The 20,917-nt window shown below is 51.4% G+C and overlaps 6 protein-coding genes across 6 annotated transcripts; 3 read left to right on the top strand and 3 right to left on the bottom strand.

The window, feature by feature from the left end:
• vosA lies at positions 1 to 2,507 on the bottom strand. The gene is made up of 10 exons (XM_073733665.1): positions 2,241 to 2,507; positions 2,091 to 2,158; positions 1,951 to 2,020; positions 1,740 to 1,885; positions 1,603 to 1,687; positions 1,473 to 1,519; positions 1,317 to 1,425; positions 935 to 1,259; positions 697 to 819; positions 1 to 632 (listed from the first exon to the last, which is right to left on the bottom strand). The coding sequence occupies exons 1-10, from the start codon at positions 2,288 to 2,290 to the stop codon at positions 360 to 362; spliced, it is 1,296 nt and encodes a 431-aa protein (XP_073587766.1). The 5' UTR covers positions 2,291 to 2,507; the 3' UTR covers positions 1 to 359.
• A 5,173-nt stretch (positions 2,508 to 7,680) lies between these two features.
• On the bottom strand, positions 7,681 to 9,715 carry BDW74DRAFT_145852 (TrmH family RNA methyltransferase). Its single transcript, XM_073723243.1, has one exon. The coding sequence runs from the start codon at positions 9,696 to 9,698 to the stop codon at positions 8,004 to 8,006; it is 1,695 nt and encodes a 564-aa protein (XP_073587765.1). The 5' UTR covers positions 9,699 to 9,715; the 3' UTR covers positions 7,681 to 8,003.
• Positions 9,716 to 9,878: 163 nt separating this feature from the next.
• On the top strand, positions 9,879 to 14,853 carry BDW74DRAFT_145850 (putative chromatin remodeling complex subunit (Chd3)). The gene is made up of 3 exons (XM_073723242.1): positions 9,879 to 10,337; positions 10,398 to 13,932; positions 13,983 to 14,853. The coding sequence occupies exons 1-3, from the start codon at positions 10,080 to 10,082 to the stop codon at positions 14,666 to 14,668; spliced, it is 4,479 nt and encodes a 1,492-aa protein (XP_073587764.1). The 5' UTR covers positions 9,879 to 10,079; the 3' UTR covers positions 14,669 to 14,853.
• A 1,169-nt stretch (positions 14,854 to 16,022) lies between these two features.
• BDW74DRAFT_174255 (uncharacterized protein) lies at positions 16,023 to 17,519 on the top strand (the record flags this gene model as incomplete). Its single annotated transcript, XM_073727991.1, has 3 exons — positions 16,023 to 16,334; positions 16,404 to 16,479; positions 16,534 to 17,519. The coding sequence occupies 3 exons, from the start codon at positions 16,023 to 16,025 to the stop codon at positions 17,517 to 17,519; spliced, it is 1,374 nt and encodes a 457-aa protein (XP_073587763.1).
• A 788-nt stretch (positions 17,520 to 18,307) lies between these two features.
• On the bottom strand, positions 18,308 to 19,694 carry BDW74DRAFT_145844 (mitochondrial 37S ribosomal protein mS35). The gene is made up of 2 exons (XM_073723241.1): positions 19,115 to 19,694; positions 18,308 to 19,052 (listed from the first exon to the last, which is right to left on the bottom strand). Exons 1-2 carry the CDS (start codon positions 19,668 to 19,670, stop codon positions 18,469 to 18,471), a joined length of 1,140 nt encoding a protein of 379 aa, XP_073587762.1. The 5' UTR covers positions 19,671 to 19,694; the 3' UTR covers positions 18,308 to 18,468.
• A 278-nt stretch (positions 19,695 to 19,972) lies between these two features.
• On the top strand, positions 19,973 to 20,683 carry alg13 (N-acetylglucosaminyldiphosphodolichol N-acetylglucosaminyltransferase catalytic subunit ALG13; the record flags this gene model as incomplete). Its single annotated transcript, XM_073726455.1, has 3 exons — positions 19,973 to 20,300; positions 20,353 to 20,491; positions 20,545 to 20,683. 3 exons carry the CDS (start codon positions 19,973 to 19,975, stop codon positions 20,681 to 20,683), a joined length of 606 nt encoding a protein of 201 aa, XP_073587761.1.
• Between the last annotated feature and the right edge of the window lie 234 nt (positions 20,684 to 20,917).

The following is a 20,917-nucleotide window of genomic DNA, read 5'->3' as shown; positions in this document are numbered from 1 at the left end:
TCAGCAAGAAAACCAGTCCATTGCTTTCTAGTAGCCAATAACACTGCAGCAATAAGGATATGTACAAGGAATTGAATGATTACCTTTTCCCATAGAACCCAGTAAAATATAAGCAAACCGATATAGAAACAACCATCCAGCCCTGTTGATTGTACGGTTCCCCTTTTATTCCCACTGGCGCCGTGTATCCCGTAAAGCATATTTGCTACCGTAGAAGCAAAGAAACCCATGACACCCCGTCCAGCAGTCTATAAGAAAAACACAAAGGGAGAGCAAAATCAGAAAGCCAGTGTAAACGCGATAACAATAAGGTAATGCCGAGAATCGGAAGGAGCAGTTGACTCCTCAAGCCAGGATCCTCACCGAGGTGTTCCATTCGCTGAGCCTGGGTGCTCGAACCCTGTGTGACCTGGCGCGACGCCATATCGCTCAGCCTCGCTTGTTCCGAGGGGTTGTGAAGGAAGTATAGGTGTGGCTTGCGGCGACTGTTCGTAATAACTTCGAGTCGTGCCGTTCGTGCCCTGGGGATAATTGCGACTCTGTTGCAAAGGTGGAAGAACTGCATTACTGGCGGAATACTGGGGTCGAGGAGGATAGGCGGCTTGCATCATCGCTCGAGCCGAATCTGGAGTCTGCCCAAAAATATATGGCCAGTCAGCGCCTAGTACGAGATAAGCGGGCTAGAAGAGCTCATACAGGTGTACCCGGTGAATTCACCATCCCCAGCGATTGCATCGTTGCCTGTTGACTGGGCCGACTTTGAGCGGCAGGATCTTGCATCTGAGGCACCTGAGCGGACGGGGGAATTCCATACGACATCTGAACAAGAGTAAGTACATTACTGCCACTCCTCCCCACCCTTGGAATCGCTCTCGCGCTTGGGTTCGAGATGATCCTCATTGGCAGGCCACCAATAATTCTGAGGTTGACGAACCGCATAATCAGGAACACCAGCGTGTCCTGATGGGTATCCCATCATAGGCGCCGGATAGCCGCCTGATTGGCTATACATTGTCGCAGTCTGGGGGTAGGCCTCCATCTGACGCATACGTCCGTCTGCATCGTACATGCCCCTGGCGCCGTAGTCTACTGACGTTCGTTGGCGTTTTACGGGGGCGTAGTATGCACCATAGTCCCGACTCGCGGGCTGGTATGGAGGAACGGGGTAGCCACTTCCAGGCATTTGCATCGACGCTCGTTCAGGAGACCGCGGAGGAATACTCTGGGGGTAATCTTCTGGCCGTGGAGCGGACCTCTTTCTACACAAATCTGTTAGCGCAACTCACAGATCAGGTCATTTGCCATTTTCCACTCACATTAGCGTTCGTGGCTCCTTGCGAATCCTGAGCTTCACTCCTTGGTCTGCAAAAGATCTGGAAAGGAAAGTTGATTCGGCCATTCCCGGAAAGCTCTTCGGCGGCGAGACTTTGCTGCGTTAGCCCGGGTGCTTTCACTGCGACTTGGGAACTCACCCGTAAATCGCTCCGAGATTATAGATTTCAGGTATACAACATCTGTCCTAATCAGGCAAATGCCGTATTAGCTCTTGCTCTCCCTTCGCTGCTTAGCGCTAAGGACACCCGGGGCTCAAGCTAGACTCACTTTCGCATTTCAAAGAGCGAGAACTTCAACCGAAACTCTCCCTCAATTTTAATGGACAAGTCGCCCCATACGAAGAACCCGCCGTCTAAATTGGAGTCAGCCCGTCGCCTTCGTCTGCAACAGAATCTTGTCTTTACCTGTGTTGTCCACATCCTTCAACCGATGCAGCGACGAGACCAATGTCCCGGTCATCGCAGTCGACGGTGGAATAGGAGCTGGCGCATCATCCTGAGAATCGTAGAGGCTGCAGGACATGAAAAAGTAGGGACTCTGCAGATAATGCCTGACGGCGCAATGCGGTCAATTTAACAGCTCGCTCGCAGCAAGCAAAGAGATCCTGTCACTCACTGAGCTAAATAGGTCCCTTCCTCCCTCACCCGAATCTGCACAATGGGCGGCGGGTCAACGGGCTTGCGCTCTGCAGAGTACCGGGTTAGCTCTAGCTGCTTGCTTAATGCGCACACCGCGCTTGAAACGTTCTCGCGTACCTTTCTCCTTCCCACCGGCCACGCGCGCCCGATTAGGGTTTTGGCGGACGATCAATTCGAAATCATCACTGCAGGCCAAAATTGTCAGTGCTAGCCCATCCAGAAAACCGAACAAGGCTATTGGCGCTCCGTTTGAAGCTGAAGACGTACCTAGTAGAAGGGCGGGCAAGGGAGGGATCCGGGTAATTCGCCGCACTCATCAAGGCGAGCTCTGTGAGAAGGATTGGCGAGAGAGCCAAAGGTTCGGGATAGCGGGATACCCGTCAGTAAGAGAACCGTGAACCAGTACTGAAGTGAACCGGGGCTCAGTTGGAGAGGGTAGGTAGCAGGATGAAGAGTACGACAAAGATAGGGTCGGCGCAGGATCGCAGAAGAGTGGAAAAGAAAGAAGGGAAGCGAATCTCTGGGACCCAGAAGAAGAGCTCAGTCGTTAAGTGCCGGAAACGCTGCTGGTAGTGGGAGAGGGAAATTGTTGGAGGGGAGGATTGAAGATGGCACAACGGTAGTATGACTGCCGGGACCAAAGGCCAGCCCAGGCGGAACGCAACAGCTCGAGTGGAGCAATGATAAAAAATTGTAGAGTGCAGCGGCCGGAACGAGAGAGCGTTTGGTGCAGGTTGAGATACCGGAGGTAGATGTACCGCAAGCGGGCGGTTGGTGGTGTCGTCAGAACGCAAGCGGCACTTTGCACCGAAGATGCAGGCACTCAGAGGCTCTGGTTCCAGCCAAACTTTAAGCTGCAAGAATTATTTCACCACGACTTTTTAAATGTTCGGCTTCAGCTTCGCGCTGCCTTCGTACTCGTCCTCCACTGCCTTTTTTTATTTTCCTGCTCGTCCCTTTTCGGGATTTTGTCTGCTTTTTATTTTTGTTCTCCCTCGTAATTAAGTAACTTTTTTTTTTTTTTTTCTCTTTGTTACCTGCAAGGAACGGACGGCACTTTGTCACGGAGCAGGCCTTTGCGATTTTTTCCCAGAGGCTAAGAAGGAGCGACAAAATCGTCACTGGAGTATCCCCGACCGTGTATCTCGGGCTATCCAATGGCAATGCAAATTCAGACGCGGCAAAAAGGTTGGAAATGAGGTAAGGAACCACGTAGCAGGCAAGAGTTTCAAAAAAGCAGAGCAGTCATAGGCAGGCAAGCAACGGTGGCGGAACTCACGGCCACGCGGTTGATGAGACAGTAGCTGAACGATGGGTCTGAAGTCGCCTCCGGATACCTGGATACCTGGCGCACAGAACACAAAAGCCGCGGTTAGGAAAAAGTCATCACACCCATCGAATAGCAGACACGATAAAATAATAAGAAGCAGGCAATGACGGCGGTGCAAAAAGGTTTCCGGCTCGGGTTTTACTAAGATCAGACGACAACCAGCCAGGCAGATAATTCGGAGTGGAGCTGTACCAATAATGTAGAGGTTAGGTATAGACAGGCTCGACCAAACAGCCGACAGAACCAGACTCTCGCGCGTGAAAACGCTGCGGTCTTGTCGCCAGAAGTCGCCAGAGTCGTCAGGCCGACCACGGTTGGGCACGCGGGCTAAAGTGAGTCTCAAGTTTGACGATCCGAGACGAGCCGTTGTACCATGAAGGTGATGCGCACATTGGCAGGTCCCAGCAGATCAGGAGGGGAAGCCGGCAAAATTAGGTCAGATTTCAGTTCGGCGACCTGCGCAAGCCTGAAAGTCTACCTTGCCTAGCCAGATCGTCTGGCGACCGATCGAGTTAAGCACGAAATCCACTGCGTTTGCGGGCAAACCACGACTCGCTTCCCCGACCACACCCCAGTCCACCGACGTAACGGCTGGCCTGTGTCCGTTGACGATGGAGCCGGCTATGCAGGTGATCAGACCCGTAACTGTCCGCCAACGCAGGGTCTCCGATTCTCTAAGCCCTCCCCGTGATTTCGGGCGTGGTGGTGGGTTTGGGTGTGCGGACCTAGCATTCCAGTCAACCATGATTTCAAATGCCATGCCCAGTAGAAAGTAAAGGATCAAGTGCCGTCGCCGCGCTAGCCCGGTCATATGTACGTACCTAAACTTTGATTGTAATTCATGCGTTAGCGGCGAGCATCCGTTGATGTCTCCTTTCTTCCGATGCTCGTCTTCCGCTAGTCAGAGAAAGGTCTCCTGAACGCCTAAAACCATGATTAGCGACCACCTGAGTCTCTAGGAAGACTTTGCGAGCTGTTGATTTATCCAAATCAGGAAAGACACGAACCTTAATAGCCTTTTTCCAGCGTCAGACAAAGAAAGTTCGCCCAAGGGCGCGGGGGAGGTCGGAGTCCAAACGCCGTCCACAGAGCAACTGCTGGAGTCTTATAAGGTGCCAGTCACGTTCTTGTTATTCTCGCTTTGACCTTTTCAGCGGCGAAGTGTCTTCGGAGGTGCCGCAAGCTCCTCGAGAGGAGTGCTCAGATCGCCTCGCGTCCTTCTCGTCTCCTTCCTCGTCGAACGTATCTCCTTCGTGGCAAAAATTGTCGCGAATGCCCGATTGCGGCTTCGAACGATGATGATGCTTATTGTTGGATGAGACACAAGCTCAAAATGCCGTCGCGATGTTGAAGTCTTCATTAGCAATAGCTCCGACACAAAGAAAGCTCATCACTGGGCGATGCGGAACTCCCAAGAAGCCACGGCGAGGGAGAGGACGAGATGGTGATATATAAAAGAGTATGATGGGTATTCAGAGACAGCACTAAGCAAAAAAGAGGATGTGGGAATAGGAGTGGGCTCTTTCCAACGTGCAGATGTGCAAGAGTCGCTCACAATCCTGCTGGCTGCGCATCGATCTAGCGCGGTAGATGCATCACATCGCCTACTGCCTTAACACACAGGTCGCAGAGATCTGCCGCCCAGTGTGCCCGCTCAAGATTAGAAAAGATCGATGCAAGCAGTTGATTCGACCTGCGCTCTCCAGTCGGTTCGTACCGTCGGCACCGACCGGTCAAGTCGAGTGATAATGCGGCGAGAAGACAAGGATGCGCGCTCTTGTTCAGGAGGTGGATCATCAATGCAGTGAATCGCTCCCTGGCCTGGGCAGGAGGGCGAGAAACAAGAGCTAACTAACCTTACTCGTATTTAGGTTGGTGTTGTGTTCACTACGCCGCCTCGCATCCGGCATCCGAGGGTCAGCGACGGATCTGGGGAAGAGCGCGCGCGGCTGAGCTTCGAAGATTACACAGTTTGTGTCCCGGAGCCAAGCTGCCAATAATGTCTGACGTATACTGGGAGTACAAATCCTGGGTTCTAACAGATGCAGCCGCATAATAAGGCTTTCGATAGTCTTCTTTCTCCGCGTCACTGCGTCCGAGTGCGAATCAAGCCAGCTGTTGACGGCTGGACCGGTCTATACCGCTAGACGCTGCTCGATCATAAGCCAGCATACCAGAGCAATCTTACCCAAAATCGCAAATAACCATCGCGGACAGGGTCGCGATCGGGGATAACAGGAGAGGCATCATCATCAGATGGATGTGACGATGACCACGCAAGGGTACAGCGGACCAATAAGACCGGTCTGAGTCTTTGCCTGCAGCGGTGCGAACCTGAACTCCCAAAACTCCATTTTTACCCCTCCTTGGGCTGGATTCCCCCCTCCTCACAAAATCTGAGAAAGAAAACTGGGGTAGGACTCGGAATAACGTCGGATATGATCAGTCGAAATGCAAAGAAGGCTTCGTCCTGGCCACTGCTTGTGGCTGTCAGCGTTACCGGTCGCCGATGTACCTGCGGAAGGGCCCCATCGATGTCGTCGAGGAATAATGGTGACTTTCAGGGTTTTCATCAGGCTTGGGTCTAAATTGCAGACCTCTGTCACCCCGCAGAAATTGCGCGCAGACACAATTATGGCATACGAAGTCAGCTGATGGAGGCCGAGGGTGTCTTCGATGTTGGTCAGTATCGTGCGTGGAGCACTCCGTAATGCATCGAGAATTCCAAGCGCAAAGCGCAAGGAAAAAGAAACGAAAGATCAGAAAGAGGGTGAGAATCACAGAGAACCATTATTTGTTGATCGACAGCCACCAGCGTGGTTCATAAGGAGAACACTGCGCAGTGCGCAGCCCACACTCCTGTCAGGATCAAGCTAATTTGGGCCAGGCCGACAGCTGTGTGGGTTCGTCAGAAGAATCAAGTCCTCACGCAGCAGCTGTCGGGCGACCCGGTACAACAGCGGGGCCGAGATAGGTCATTCATGGTTGCTTTTGCAACGTAAATAAAGCGTCCAAACTAATCAACAGTTGGCAGCACATGTGCTAGAGGGGTTTCACTTCAAAGTGACCTAGGATCCAGTGGTGGGACGGTGGGAAAGCATACAACACAGCGAAGACTCTTCGGCGGCAGCTGAGCGTGGGTGCGGGTCGAGCAAATGCACGATGAATTGTTTGCGGGACTAGCGGTTGCCTCTCCCCATCACCAGCAGACAGGGCAGGGCCCTGGCCACAGCAAACAAAGTCGACACCTGGAAGCCAGACCATGGCCGAACCCTTCAGATGTAGCGATCTGCGAGCATCCCCATCTGAACCAGAGTTGAAAAAGGCGCTTATTTACGCTCCCGTTATGCTTATTCCGGGTCTCGGGTCGTTCGAAACTCTACCAGGGTTTCAAGTAGACCTGTTTCCCCGCACGAGGACTGACAACTCTGTATCCGGGCACAAATCAAAAGAAATCTACTCCTTAGACGGAAAATATACCTTATCAAACAATTCTGACTAGCTTTCGAGGGACTCCCTGGGCCAAGTCGATCGTGAATCGGCATCTTCATGTGCCTTGACAAGGGTACCTAGCTATCTAGCCACATGGTCCGTGACCTAGTAGTATACCGCATGGACTCCATGGATGCCACCCCAAATTTCAATCTATTCATTCCAGAAATGCGGCAACCTTCATCTGCATACTGGAGCGAGGAAAAACAAAGACTCTAGCCGCTGTGACACTCGCAACCGAAGCCCTCTATATGCATCTGATAACCCCTGATCCCTGACCCAGCGCCCAGCGCCCAGCAGACCCCTGCACATAAGCAAAGCTCTTATCAACCTCATGCAAAGAACCAATCGATCGATCCTTCTCGGCCCATAGCTCGCGCATTTCTTTGTATGTTGATGTGAGCAGGCAGCTCTATTCGTCCTTGCGCGATGGATCATCACCCTGCAGCGTCTCCATGCAGAATTTCGATGAGCAGACTAAGAGACGAGCTGATAGGTAGCCCTTCCGAGTAGTGGCTTCGCACTGCATATGGGCTAGAGATGCATTCCTGGATTTCGTCGCTGCGACATGATTTGAGTTTCGGCTTTAGCCTCGCTCGCCACTGTAAGGTACTTTTGCGTGCAGCTGGGCCGAGGCCGGGCCGGGGCTTGCGCCTCGGACCCGTACGGTACCCCAAAGCCCGCTGTCCTCCGTATGGACTATAGGGTAGTACCGTCTGGGAGCTGACAGGGACTAGGGCTTTTAGCAACGAGATAAAGTGATAGATCGATCTCGTCGAATGAGAGGTCTGCTATTGCCTGGGTATGTTATCCCGTGGGATGACGTGGCTCTGGTTGGGTTATATTATTGTTCTATTGGTGTTCTCTTGCTTTGCACTCATCTACGGTATATGCAGCATTTGGATTAGGTATGGTTGTTATGTCAGATTGGTACAGATCATACGGCGATCCGTATGGAATACTACCTCAAAGTAGATATCTTCGAGGTTGCGTTGACAACTTACCAAGAACAGAAACGCTGTTCTGCAAAGGTTTTTTACCGCTGTTGTCACAGGACTGGCGGCGGACGGCGTCGTATAGGGTTTGGTCTTGACCCTGTGATGCAGTTGTGAAGAAGAATTAATGCTTCATTTGGTATCAATGTATATGCACTGCGCCCGCTCTCAAACAATAAAAATACAATAAAACACGGTGAACGGTTACGCTGATTACTGACCAGCGAGACCCTTGGTCCTCTTTGGTACAGTGCTCACTCCTAGAGGGATGCGGAGGAACATTTGCATGAGCAGCGTTGCAGCAACGCTTACATTAAGACTGTCGACTCGAGCCGGATCAGTGTTAGTTCCCAAGCCAGCAATAAACCTGGCGCCGGGGATGGTGACAACGGCATCGGCATGCGCCTTCACATGTCGACTGAGTCCAGCTCCTTCGTTGCCCATCATGATGACGCTCGGTGAGTTCCCTAAGACGTCGGCAGGGTGTTCTTCACCAGTCACAGCCCTCGGGCTGGGGGGCTGGATTGAGCCAGGCTCGAGATAGGTAGCGCCGCTTTCGAGAGCATCGGCGGCATAGAATCGCCACTTGTTGGCCTGAGACTGTTTGATGAAGTCCACTTCGTTGTCAACGTTGAGGAGAGTCATGTTCTCGGCCGCACCGGCGGAGGCCTTGATCGTAATCGAGGAGAGCGGCGCCGAATTTCGGCCGGCGAAGACAATGGCGTCAACCCCCAAATAGTAGGCTGAGCGGATGATAGCTCCAAGATTTCCTTGATCAACGATGCCGTTACATAGTACGATCACGGGGTATCTTCTGTGCTGCTGAGTGTATAAAGAATTGATAGGGATGCAGTCGTGTGTCCCATTGACCTCCGCTTCTTCGGCCGTTTGTGGCGCAAGTTCCACTCGGAATTCGTCGTCTTGTAGTTGAACGGGTCTCAGAGCTTTGATGGGTATTCGGGGAAGCGGAGACACTTCGAGAATGACGCCGTTATGGGGTCGCCCTGAGCTCATCTTATCTAATACTCGCTCCCATTCCGCAAAGACCAACTTGACCACGACGTTCATTGACAGAGCTAGTTTTCGCAGAACTAGCTTATCAGCACGCAATTCCTCCTCGTTAGCGCCTTGGTATATATAGAGCTTGTACACCTTGCGCTTCTTGCAACGCAGCGCAGCTTCGACGGCGGTTGTACCGTAGAGAAATTCGGAAGCAGGAGTAGTGTAGGGAATCTCCTTCGGCGCCAGGACATGTTCCTTCACACGTTCCGGCCTTGCCTCTGTAGCCTTATGGTGTTCAACTCGACGCAACTGTCGCTTCCTTTCATCTTCAGGAGTCGGGACATAATCTTGTGACGAGCGCCCCCTGCTCACTTGCGGTGCTCTGGTGGATCGTTGGTGTTCACGGGGTAATGCCATGAAGCTCCCAGTCCTAATGAATTCCTCTTCATCGAACTGAACCCTCGGTGCATGTCGCGATATGAAAGGCTGCTCCTTAGTGCCAGGACGATCGTGACTGTCGTTGGCCGACTTCGCAAACTGCTCGCGAGAACGACCACGGCTGCTGTTGAACGAAGTCGAAGTCTGCTCACGAGGACGACCGCGGCTGTTGTTAAACGAAGTTGCACCCTGCTCGCGAGGACGAACACGGCTGTTTTTAAACGAATCTCCAGCCTGCTCGCGAGAATGACCGCGGCTTCTGTTGAATGAAGTCACGGACTGCTCGCGGGAACGACCGCGGCTGTTGTTAGACAAATTCGGAGACTGCCCTACATCCTGCGATTTGCGGATCCCGTGGTTGATGGCCCCTGTAAGTGAGGCATACCTGACAGAATTTCGCAGAGCAAGTGAGGTAGGCGATATCCGCAGCGAGGAGTTGAGTGTCCTCAACGGGCTTTTAAGTGACATTGTGGCCTCTTCGCTCCTCCAGAAGCTCCGCAGTATGAAACTTCCAATTCATCACCCATATTTTTCTGCTATCTCCGATAAGATAATGCATCGGAATATTATTGATCCGTTCCCACTTCACCGTATCGCGCCGTGACGCGATCATCGAGTTGACGCGGAATTCACAGGTAGGGGATTTGAGGGACATTGGAAAAGCGAGACCAAGCGAGACCTGGCGACGCTCCGAGGCTGTCACTCATTACTGTTCTTTACCTCGCTCTCTTTACATTTGCGATTTTTTTGTCCGCCACCCCACTCGCGCCCTCGATCCCGTTCCCCGCCTCAGTTCTTTCTCAGTTCCGCCTGATGAGTGATGACGGCCTACTTTAAGAAAGAGAGAAAATGGAGAACTTCGGGTTCTCGAGTATAAACCGAAGCTGGGGGAGTATGTTTGGCTTCGAGTCCAAGAGAGAGAAAGATGACCTCGAACCTACTGGGCCGCGCATGACTGCTGTGGAAGTTCCGGTCCTCCACAACTTAGAAGAGTATGAGTGGCTCCACGGTCATTTCGCCGTTCGGTACATCATCGAGGAGGTGTCACTGGAGGATAGCTATGAGCCTTCCTACCGTGTCAAGCTAGAAAGCCGTGAGACCGAAGTGGTATATATCTAAACTCTCCTTTTCATGGTGTTTCAAACTCACATCGCGCTCTTCGCTTAGATATCCTCCTCGCGCCTACAAGAGCTTGAGAATGGCCCAGTAGCGCTAGAGACTTTTCAAAACTCACGCGTTCGGTATCGTGCACCTACTAGCGATTCCGAGTCCGAAAGCGAAGAAGAGGAAGAGGTCGTGGACTTGGAGAGCAGCTCCTTCGAGCCCGAATCCAACGGAATCAGGCCGTCACGCCGGGCAAAGAAGACCAAGTTTGCAGAGTTCTTCGGTTTTATCAGCAGCAACGATGACGAAAAGCCGAAAAAGTCCGATTCAAGTGATGAAGAGGTTGTTGCGCCTAGGTCGAGGCGCAGTGGGTTGAGGAAGCGACCAAAATACACCAGTCTCTTGGATAGCGATTCCGATACAAATGCACGCTTGGGAACAAGGGCTTCAACCCGGCCTCGCAAAGCTGTGAGGGGCAATCTTCGTGAGTTGTATGAGGATGACATTTCCGAATACGAAGCCGTGCTGTCGAAACATCAAAAATACGTCGGTGCCAAAGAGAAGTTCGAGAAGATCCCATCAAGTGACCCCTTTCGAAGCCGCCACCGAGACACCTGCGAAGTCTGCTCCGTCAAGGGCGATCTTCCTGACAAGGGGCCTCTAGTTTTCTGTCAAGGCTGTACTGATGCCTATCACCAGGCTTGCTTGGGCCCACGCACGGCGCGCGAACATCTTGTTACGAAAGTTGCAAGCGATAACTTCATTCTCCAGTGTCGTCGTTGTCTAGGGTCGGCACATTTGAAGGAACCCAAATTTCCCCATCAAGGGAAATGTGCTGGGTGCAACAAGAGAGGGAAAATGTCAAACCCTCTTAGACAGCGCTTAACATCCAAACAAGAACAACAACTAAGACAGGAGAACGGAGGTGAAGATCCCATCACAGCAGTCGGATCGTACCTCATAAACAACCCAGAAAACTTGCTTTTTCGTTGCAGAGCCTGCCATAGATCTTTCCACTTTGACCATTTTCCCGGTCCAGGTATATCCTCCAAATGGCAATGCCATGATTGTAACTCGTTGCCGGGGGAGGTCCATGCCATGGTCGCCTGGCGGCCAACGAGTACCGCCTCCAAGAAATCCCCTAAAACTTCTGAACTGGATAAGGAGTACCTCATCAAATGGAAAGGGAAGTCTTACGCTCACTGTACTTGGATGCCCGGCAGCTGGGCTTGGGGCTATATCAATCCTGTGATGCGACGCGCTTTCTTAAGATCAGACAAAAGCCAACTTCCGCGGATGACCACAGAAGAGGCCATTCCGGTCGAATACCTGCGCGTCGATATCGTTTTTGATGTAAAGTTCTCCGATGATGACCTTCACATGTACGGCGAGGATTATGACGAGGACCTTGAGCGCGTGGACAATGTTTCTCAAGTTTATGTGAAGTTCAAAGGATTACCCTACGAGGACGCGGTCTGGGAAGTGCCACCAGACCAAAGCAACACTGAGGCTTGGAACGATTTCGTAGCTGCGTATGCAGATTGGGCCAAAAAGCCATTCATTAACACGCCAAATCAGAGCTCACTACAGAAGCATCTTTCCAACGTTAGAAAGCAAAAGTTCAAGTCAAAAGATGCTCAGCCTAAAAACATGACTGGCGGAGAGATCATGGAGTATCAGCGAGACGGTTTGAACTGGCTTTACTTCAAATGGTTCAAACAGCAAAACGCCATCCTTGCTGACGAGATGGGTCTTGGCAAGACCATCCAAGTAATCGGCTTGCTAGCTACACTCGTGCAAGATCATAAGTGCTGGCCGTTTCTCATCGTTGTACCGAACTCAACATGCCCGAATTGGAGAAAGGAACTCAAGACATGGGTCCCTTCTCTCCGTTCAGTCACCTACTATGGCTCATCTTTGGCGCGCAAACTTGCACAAGAACACGAAATGTTCATCAGGGGTGACCGCGACCTCAGATGTCATGTTGTCATAACCTCTTATGAGACCATGGTGGACGATTCTTCTCGAAAGATCTTGTCAAGAGTACCTTGGGCCGGACTCATTGTTGACGAAGGACAACGGCTAAAGTCCGACAAGAGCCAAATTTATGAGGGATTATCCAAGATGAAATTCCCCTTCAAGGTGCTGATGACTGGTACTCCTTTGCAAAACAACACAAAGGAACTTTTCAACCTTCTGCAATTCTGTGATCGGGCGCAAAATGCAGAAAAACTGGAGGAGAAATATGGGACGCTGTCAAAGGAGAATATTCCGGAACTTCATGAATTGATCAGACCGTTCTTCCTCCGCCGTACCAAGGCTCAGGTCCTTACTTTTCTTCCTCCAGTTGCTCAGATCATTGTTCCCGCCACCATGTCGGTTCTCCAGAAGAAGCTTTACAAGTCTATCCTTGCAAAGAATACTGAGCTTATCAAAGCTATCTTCCAAAGGGAGGAGGACCAGCCCCTGAAACAAACCGAGCGCCACAACCTGAACAATATCCTGATGCAGCTGCGCAAGTGCTTATGTCACCCTTTCATCTACAGCAAAGCGATTGAAGAGCGAACCGACGACCCTGACGTAGCCCATCGCAATCTCGTGGATGCTGCTGGGAAACTTCAATTGCTGGAGCTAATGTTACCGAAGCTCCAATCTCGCGGTCACCGAGTCCTGATTTTCAGTCAGTTCCTTGAGAATCTGGATGTCATGGAAGACTTTCTTGATGGATTAGGTCTTCCACATCGACGTCTTGACGGTAGAATGACTTCGCTTGAGAAACAGAAAATGATTGACGACTACAACGCCGAAAATTCTCCATACTTCGCCTTTCTTCTTTCTACCAGGTCTGGTGGTGTGGGTATTAATCTTGCTACTGCAGACACTGTCATCATCATGGACCCGGATTTTAACCCTCATCAAGACATGCAGGCTTTATCGCGTGCCCACCGTATTGGGCAGAAGAATAAGGTTCTTGTCTTTCAACTCATGGTACGAGGAAGTGTTGAAGAAAAGATCATGCAGATTGGCAAGAAAAAAATGGTGCTCGATCATGTTCTCATTGATCGAATGGCTGCGGAAGAGGACGACGGTCAAGACTTGGAATCCATTCTTCGCCACGGTGCTCAAGCTTTGTTCGATGATGATAACTCGGGCGATGTTATCTACACGTCCGAGTCTGTGGATAAGCTTCTCGATCGCAGCCAAGTGGAGCAGGCCAGCACTCCGGATGCGAATGCTTCCGCTTCTGAATTCAGCTATGCTCGAATTTGGGTGAATGATGGTCTAGAAGATCAGCTGAACGTCACCGAGGAGGATCCGACAATGAGCAATCATACTTGGGAGAAAATCCTTCAGGAACGTGAACGGGCTGCAGCTGAGGAAGCAAGGAAGAAGGCAGAAATCCTTGGTCGTGGTAAAAGAAAGCGTGGGAACGTTGATTACTCGGCTGCTGATGCCGATCCGTCACCTGCTAAACAGCGTGCGAGCCAAGATGCTGAGAGCGATGCCGAATTCCGTGCAGACGAAGCAGATGCGGCTTCTGATTACAGCATGGAAGACGCTGTCAGCGACGCTGAAATCGCCGATATTAGACCTAAAGGTAATTCGTATTCTGGTTCGTTCAACTCAGAAAGCTAATTCTAGTTGCAGTCCAAAAGTTCGAGCGAGCCATACCTCCTCCGCAGCTCGCCCAATTCCCCCAATTTCCCCAGCCTTACCAACATCCACAACCTCCACAGCCTCCGCACCCTGGCCAACTTGCCCAGCCTGTGCAACCAGCACAACCAGCAGCATCGACAAAGCCCAATGGTGGGGGGTTGGATGGCCAAGTGGATCGAAGGGCTAATGACTGTTATGTCTGCGGCCGGACGCACCCGGTTGGGTCATGTCCACTGAAGGTTGCTGGAGTCGAGCATTGCGGTCTTTGTGGACTTGCGCACTACGGACAGGCTCGCACCTGCCCACATCTAAGATCAGAAGTTCAAGTTTCTAGGATGGTAGAGGCTTTAAAACAAAGCAGTGAAGATCGAAAGCTTGTTGCCCTTGCTAGAAAATATGTCTATGGTATCAAGGGTGATCTGGCACAGCGTGAGAGGAGAAAGGCTGGGATGATTCCTGCACGGTCTTACGCCACAGCTTCACCAAAAACAAACACGGCTTCTCCCTCCACAGATCCTCAGTCGGCTCCCGCTCAACAGCCGGTTGTAGATCTTACGAGGTATCCTAACGGGCATAGCAATGGGCAGTCGGCTTCCTCCGGCCCTGGTGGTCCAGGAGGGTCGAATGATGTTGAAATGTACAGCGCGCTCAGCAACTACCTTTCGGGGAGGAAGTGATTTTCCTGTACTTCAGAGGGAATAGAGGAATTCTTGGCGGATGGCGTTTGAGAAGAGGTTGCCGGCGGAACTGCTCTTATTGTACGTGTATAATACCATTGCATTGTTCAATACAAGAAACAAAATTTCAAAGCAAAGACAATACAAAATAATGGAGTCGGTTATTGTGGGTTAACCGTTGTGGTCACATGGGCCAAGATATATCTTTGTGCCTAGGAAGTTTCCTTCGTCAATACATGAAGAGCTACTCAACAACGACCATTCATCGCATTGAATCAGACATCGTCCCTGGAACTCGTTTGTTTGCGCCACCTACAGTTTAGTAACCCATCAATGCCAAGGGAGGCGTTTGAAGAAGCGACACGTCTCGAATCCAACTGTGCCGCAGGCAGTGATCAAAGCTTCATTGAGCCCACGTTATCACGAGTACGTACTGCTTCATGATGATTGCGGGAAGGCCACGAGTATACTGTTACAGCTCTGACGATTCTTCCCAGGAGATTTTGCGGGCTGTGCTACCTCAAGAACCGCCAGGACCAGCAACACTCGATCGAGAAACGAACAAGCGCCTCGCCCGGCAGCAAAGCAGGGATAAACTCTGAATGGGGCTCGAAGCTTCGCTTTCAAGAAAATGGATAGCCACGCCAGACAAAAGAAAACAACCTAGGAAACGGCGGCTAGCACATTGAAAGGGGAAAAGCAAGACCTGCAGCCAGCCGGGGAGACGGTTGTACTGGCCAACTAATCAACCCATCGACAAACAGTGACAGCGTTAAGTGGATCAATCTCTTTTGTTATCTTTTTTTGGGAGTACTTTCTTGCCTCTTTCTACCCTTCGCTGTTTGACTTCGCCATGCTGAAATACTGTGGTTGTTCGTGGATTGTCTTGTAAATTGTTTTCTTTTTTGCGCTTCAATCCCACTGTATAAATCCTCTTGTACAGAGGATGATTGCTAAAACCCCTGTTTCTGATATATATTCCTCCTCTTTGCTCCAGACCGCTGCTCATGCGCAGAAAAAGAGAAAGATAGAAACTCCCCGCGTACCTTGTGTTGGTCTTCCACCAGGGACAGTGAAGGTCAACCCTCCCATGCGCGCATTTTGTTGCTGCCCTGCTTTGGTGAATTTCATATATTTGGTTGTGCGAATCACACTGAGCCTCAGAATCATATCATTCACACAATCCTTCATTCACTTATCGTCCTTTTTCATTGCCCCTCGTTTTCACTCCTCGACGCCATTCCTCCAGTACTTATGCCCGTCAACCCCCCACGAACTGACCAACACCAACACACCCTTACCTCGCTTTTCCGCAAAATTACTCTGATTCAACGATTGTTTGATGTGCTCCAACATGTCTTCTTCGTTGCGTCCCGAGTTTTTCGTCCATCGCTCCGATGGCAGCATCACTCCTCTCATCGCGGTTGATGAGCTCCCCGCCAACATCACCATCCACGGTGCCCCTCGCGTGTTGGCTCCGAACGAAACCAATGGAATGGTAAGCCTGGGATTTCTGAAGTCGCGCGGCCATTTCTATCAGGTTGAAGGCGCTGTGTCTGCGAATGTCATGCACCAGCAGAACACTTCTCAGACCACCAATCCTTCTACTGCTGGAGCTTTGGTCCTCAACAACGGCGGCAATGCCCGTGCTGAAAACCACCACCAGGTAAGTAGCAGTACTGTCTAGATCGGGCATGGCCCTTGGAAAGCTGTTATGTTAACACCCCCATGGAAGCTTCACAATCGTCAGAACAACAAAGAGTTTTGCTCTTATTGGGTACGTCATGGTGAATGCGATTATCAGCAGCAGGGTAAGAGCGGAGCTTCTTTGTGCAACACACAGCGGCTAACCTTGGTTTTACTAGGATGCCTCTACAAGCATGAGGTCCCTCTTGACCGTGATAAATTGGAGAAACTCGGTCTGCGTGACATTCCTCGCTGGTATCGTGAGAAATACGGCATCCCAAGCATACAAAACGGCCATGGACATCCGCGCCCCCATACTGCAAGCAATCACGAGGTGGCTATTAGATCGAATCATCTCCCTCCTCAGCTGGGAGTCAATGGAGCCGGAGAGCGTTCCAACTTAGAGGGAAGTGCGAACAAGATCTCTGCAGTCTATTTTCCCCAGCAGCAGCCAGCAGGTCTCCTCCCCCCGCCTACCTTCAACCCTTTGGCCTCGCCCACCAGTCCGTTTACTCCGGGGCAGGTTCAGCAAAACTCCTATGGTCAGCTGAACACTGGCAATTTGAAGCAGGACCTGATGTCCTTTGATCATGCAGACTTCTTGTCCGGGAACGCCTCGCCCTACCGTCCGTCGAAGGAAACCGGCCTTGTTCAGGCATCCGCAAAGACCCAGCCTGAGAACCTCCGTCTCAACTTTCACGGCCTCACTTTGAATACCACTACTGCAAATTCAAATTATCTCCCTGGTCATTTTGAGTCCCCCATGAGCTCGACCGGCTTCAAGCACTCGACACGTCCTCGCCGTCTCTACGAGAAAGGCAACAATGACGCGCTCAAGCAGGCCGAAGCGAATACCTTGCACGCGTATCATAACCAGGCCACAGCCTCGTCGAATGGCACCTCACCGGCCTCCAAGACCACCGGCTCTGTGCTCCCTAGCCCCGTGACAGACGTCCGTCGCGGAGGCAACAACTCGAACCCGCCTACTCGTGGCCCATCCCCCAACGGCCCGTCTCCCGGCACTAGCCCTGGTTTCTTCCGCGGCCAGGGACAAAATACTCGTGGTCCCGGCAAGACCTTCGGTGCTGTCGGTGCAAAGCAAACCAACGGCAAACAATCTTCTGATTCCTCTGAGGAGGACTTGTACTACAACGGCAAGAAGTAACCGACACGCTGGCCGGTCCACTACGCCACCTTCAACATGATAGACTGTTTTCCGATGCGAGCGATTTGTCTGTTTTCTTCCCTGGTCGACCATACCAACAATACCCAGGGCAAGATATATCCTCCTATGATATCATACGATCCGCAATGACGGTGGCCACTTCTCATTTAATTATACATACTGCACTATTTTCGGCAACAAGAGGACATGTACGTATGTTGTATACGACTTGACGAAGTGAAGAATATGTGGACTGGTCTTGAGAGAGACGAGGTGGGGTGAGCATCTGTTTCTCTTACCTCAGAGCTCCCTGCTCTGAGCACGAGCTGAGACCATCGATGGACGTTCTTGGGATACTTGAAACAACGGCTGATCTGCTTTTTGCGGGTAGCCTGCGGTGGTTCGATATCTCCGTCCGACATCTACCTGTTCCGATCTTCCCATCTATTTACGCTCTTCTTCGATAACTCTCGCACTATGTTTTTCCTTTGTTTTTATATTTCTTACCCTACCACATTTGCTTGTTTCTTTGTCTCTCTATGGTATTTCACAAACCTGTACTATGTGGTCTCCCTTTGGCATGTATCTCATTCGCTCCGCATATTGTGCCAAACAACAGTGGACGAAGATAGAAAACATAGAAAACCAGAGGGGGATAGGGCGCCTGGCGTTTCCTAGGTACGGGGTTTAACACAATAATTGCGAATGCTTTCCCAACCAAAAGAGCAACCACCGAGTAACAGGGCCAAAATAGTCGACTCCATTATGAGGCTAGGTATTCAGCCGTATGATGACCGGAGATAGGATATATGAGAAAATATAGAGAGTAATAGTATAGTACATTGACATGAAAATAAATTATCTAAACGACCCTGCGCCATCCTCGAGCAAAGATACAAAAATTGTACAACATTCACGACCACGTCTCGGGCCAAATCCATAACTCTCTTTAGCGTACCCTTTGCTGAGCCTTAGCTCCGACCTTCACAGCAACCTTCTCACGTTCTGCAGTCGCATGCGCCTGCAGAGCGGGGACCACCTTGATTGCAGCTGCAATGACCGAGTTACCATCCACAGCGCCCGATCTCTGCATCGCAAGACGTTTCCGCTCAGCCCGGGTAGCATCCAGCTGCATCTTACGCTCCTCTGTCATGATCCATTCCTGCGGGAATTGCAGCCTCTTCTTTGGTTTGTGGTGGCGGAGATCAAGAGGTACATCGGCGAATGAGTCGCCCTCCTTGGCTTCCTTCAGAAGTGTGCCGATAAGGTCGCCCAGGTAGCGCTTGTTCTGTGCGCGGGTGTCGAACTTCTCGCAGGACATGCGGATGATATCTTTCTGTGGGTTGTATCGGGGGCCGACGATCTTGAGGAGTGTTTGGCGCTGCGCCTCGGTGAGGTATTTGGGGACGAGATCTTTGCTGGCGAGTTCAACAACGACCTTGGTTTCGGCTGGGTGGGATTCGCCCATATATGTGGTGTAGCGGAAGCGGAGAATGTGAGTTTCGGGGGGGAGGGTGAAGGGTTTAGCCAATTCTAAAGACCGTTAGTTTGGCCATCGGGTCACGTAGACGCATTTGCGGTGCCGGAATACTCACTGCTTAGGTGCGGCATGTCCCATGCAGTGATCCGCGCGTAGTCTCTGACTTCCCGATGTAATTCGACCTCCGCATGCGCCATGGACGTGATTTCGTCGTTATGGAAATCATCCTCATCCTCCACGATAGCAAACTCGTCATCTTCGTTCCTTGCCCAGAATCCACGAGGCTTTCCTGGAGGGTCCATAAACCTCAGAGGGATTTGTCGATCAAGATTCGCTACCTCTTTGTCGATCTCCTCGAACATTGCCTTTCGCGCTCTGATGTCGTTGAATTGCTCGACGGCTTTGCGCTGCTCCTCGTCGAATTCTTTGCGCTCTTCCGGAGACAGCAGATCATAGTACTGACGTTCCTCCGGGGACAATAGGTCTGGCGAATACTCTGGCGCCTTCGGCAGGTCTTCGGGGCGAGGGTCCTTCGGCTGCACGGGGTCTGGGGGGTCTTCGGGGAGGAATGTCGAGGGCGAGGCAGAGAAAGGACGGCGTTGGATGGCGATTGGGCCTCTTTGGGCCAGCGTCCGGGCGGAGCGGCCCAGAAACCTTGCTAATAGGACCATTGTGCGGGGGAATGCTGTTTTCTGGCTGGTCTGGAGAGATTTCGGTGGTTGTTTTTTTGCGGATGTTGAACGGAGGCTTGGCGACGCTAGACTGTATCGAGTAGTCCTGTGACAGAGGTGTTATCCATCTTGCCCTCCATCTGCTCTTTCTTTACCAGAGTCACAATGGACAGGAGAATGCTGTATAAAGCAGCCACTTGCTTGTTGGAACTTCTGGGAACCTCTTGAACCCTTCTTACCGGCTTGCATGAAAAGTGGTGAAAACAAATATGGAGAACATCAACCCATCGACCCCTCAACCCATGGTGTTGGAAGAAGCGAGGAAGCTATGTTTCGTGACTGTTGGAGCCACTGCCTCCTTCCATCTTCTGCTGAGGTCTATCTTGGACCCTATCTTCCTTGAAGCTCTGAGCCAGCGCGGTTATACCGATCTGCTTATACAGTATGGCAAGGACGGAGAGCAGCTCTTTGATGAGTTCAGCGCAAAGTACCCTCCCGGCGATCCCAACCGCCATGGCATCATTGTTCATGGTTTCGACTTCAACCCAGCCGGTCTAGACAATGAAATTCGTCTAGCCAAAGCCAAACGGGCGGAGAACCGAAACAGCGGACTGGTCATTAGCCACGCAGGTAAATACAGCCCCATCTTCGAAGCGCTCAGCCAACTGACAGACAATCAAAGGCTCCGGCAGTATCTTATCAGCTTTGAGATTTGGTGTCCCGCTGGTAGTGGTGCCTAATCCTACTCTTCAGGACAACCACCAGGCAGAGCTCGCTGAAGTACTTCAAGACGAAGGCTACGCGATATGGAGTGATTATCGGTACGATAATTCTGTTCCTGTCACCCTCCTTGTTAGAAGCTGATTCTTTGCAGCGAGGTGTCCGCAGCACTCGAACGTGCTGAGGCTCTGCGCAGCAAGATGCTCGCTTGGCCGCCGGTTCATGGCGTGCGCGAACTGCAGCCCCAGAACCTTAAAGGGGTTGTCTCGGAGGAGATGGGCTTCTTGGATTAAGACTTGGATTTGACGAATAGCTGGCGTTGATATCATTCTTTACTCTTTACTTTCTAGGACTAGAACTGGACAGCGAAGTCACTCTCGTGGACTATTTGGTGTGCAGGTAGAGAGGACTCGACCTAGAAGATAGAAGTGCATGTATACTCCTGAGTGGCCCGAGCTTCTTTGCGGCGGGCCATCCCAATTTGGTTGGTTTGCAGCCAACGCGCGAGAAAGCCTCCTGTTCTTCAA

This window comes from Aspergillus multicolor, assembly GCF_047715735.1.
Source record: "Aspergillus multicolor strain CBS 133.54 unplaced genomic scaffold BDW74scaffold_3, whole genome shotgun sequence".
Classification (NCBI taxonomy): domain Eukaryota; kingdom Fungi; phylum Ascomycota; class Eurotiomycetes; order Eurotiales; family Aspergillaceae; genus Aspergillus; species Aspergillus multicolor.
The sequence above is the reverse complement of the archived record's forward strand: the minus strand, read 5'-3'. Positions and strand labels throughout refer to the sequence as shown.

Coding starts and splice junctions, on each gene's coding strand:
- vosA (XM_073733665.1), bottom strand. CDS start 2,290: ATGAGTGCGGCGAATTACCCGGATCCCTCCCTTGCCCGCCCTTCTACT. Junction 2,159..2,240: donor CTTGCCCGCCCTTCTACTAG/GTACGTCTTCAG, acceptor TTTGGCCTGCAG/TGATGATTTCGAATTGATCG. Junction 1,688..1,739: donor GAAGGATGTGGACAACACAG/GTAAAGACAAGA, acceptor ACTCCAATTTAG/ACGGCGGGTTCTTCGTATGG.
- BDW74DRAFT_145852 (XM_073723243.1), bottom strand. CDS start 9,698: ATGTCACTTAAAAGCCCGTTGAGGACACTCAACTCCTCGCTGCGGATA.
- BDW74DRAFT_145850 (XM_073723242.1), top strand. CDS start 10,080: ATGGAGAACTTCGGGTTCTCGAGTATAAACCGAAGCTGGGGGAGTATG. Junction 10,338..10,397: donor AAAGCCGTGAGACCGAAGTG/GTATATATCTAA, acceptor CTCTTCGCTTAG/ATATCCTCCTCGCGCCTACA. Junction 13,933..13,982: donor CGCCGATATTAGACCTAAAG/GTAATTCGTATT, acceptor TTCTAGTTGCAG/TCCAAAAGTTCGAGCGAGCC.
- BDW74DRAFT_145844 (XM_073723241.1), bottom strand. CDS start 19,670: ATGGTCCTATTAGCAAGGTTTCTGGGCCGCTCCGCCCGGACGCTGGCC. Junction 19,053..19,114: donor GGACATGCCGCACCTAAGCA/GTGAGTATTCCG, acceptor AACGGTCTTTAG/AATTGGCTAAACCCTTCACC.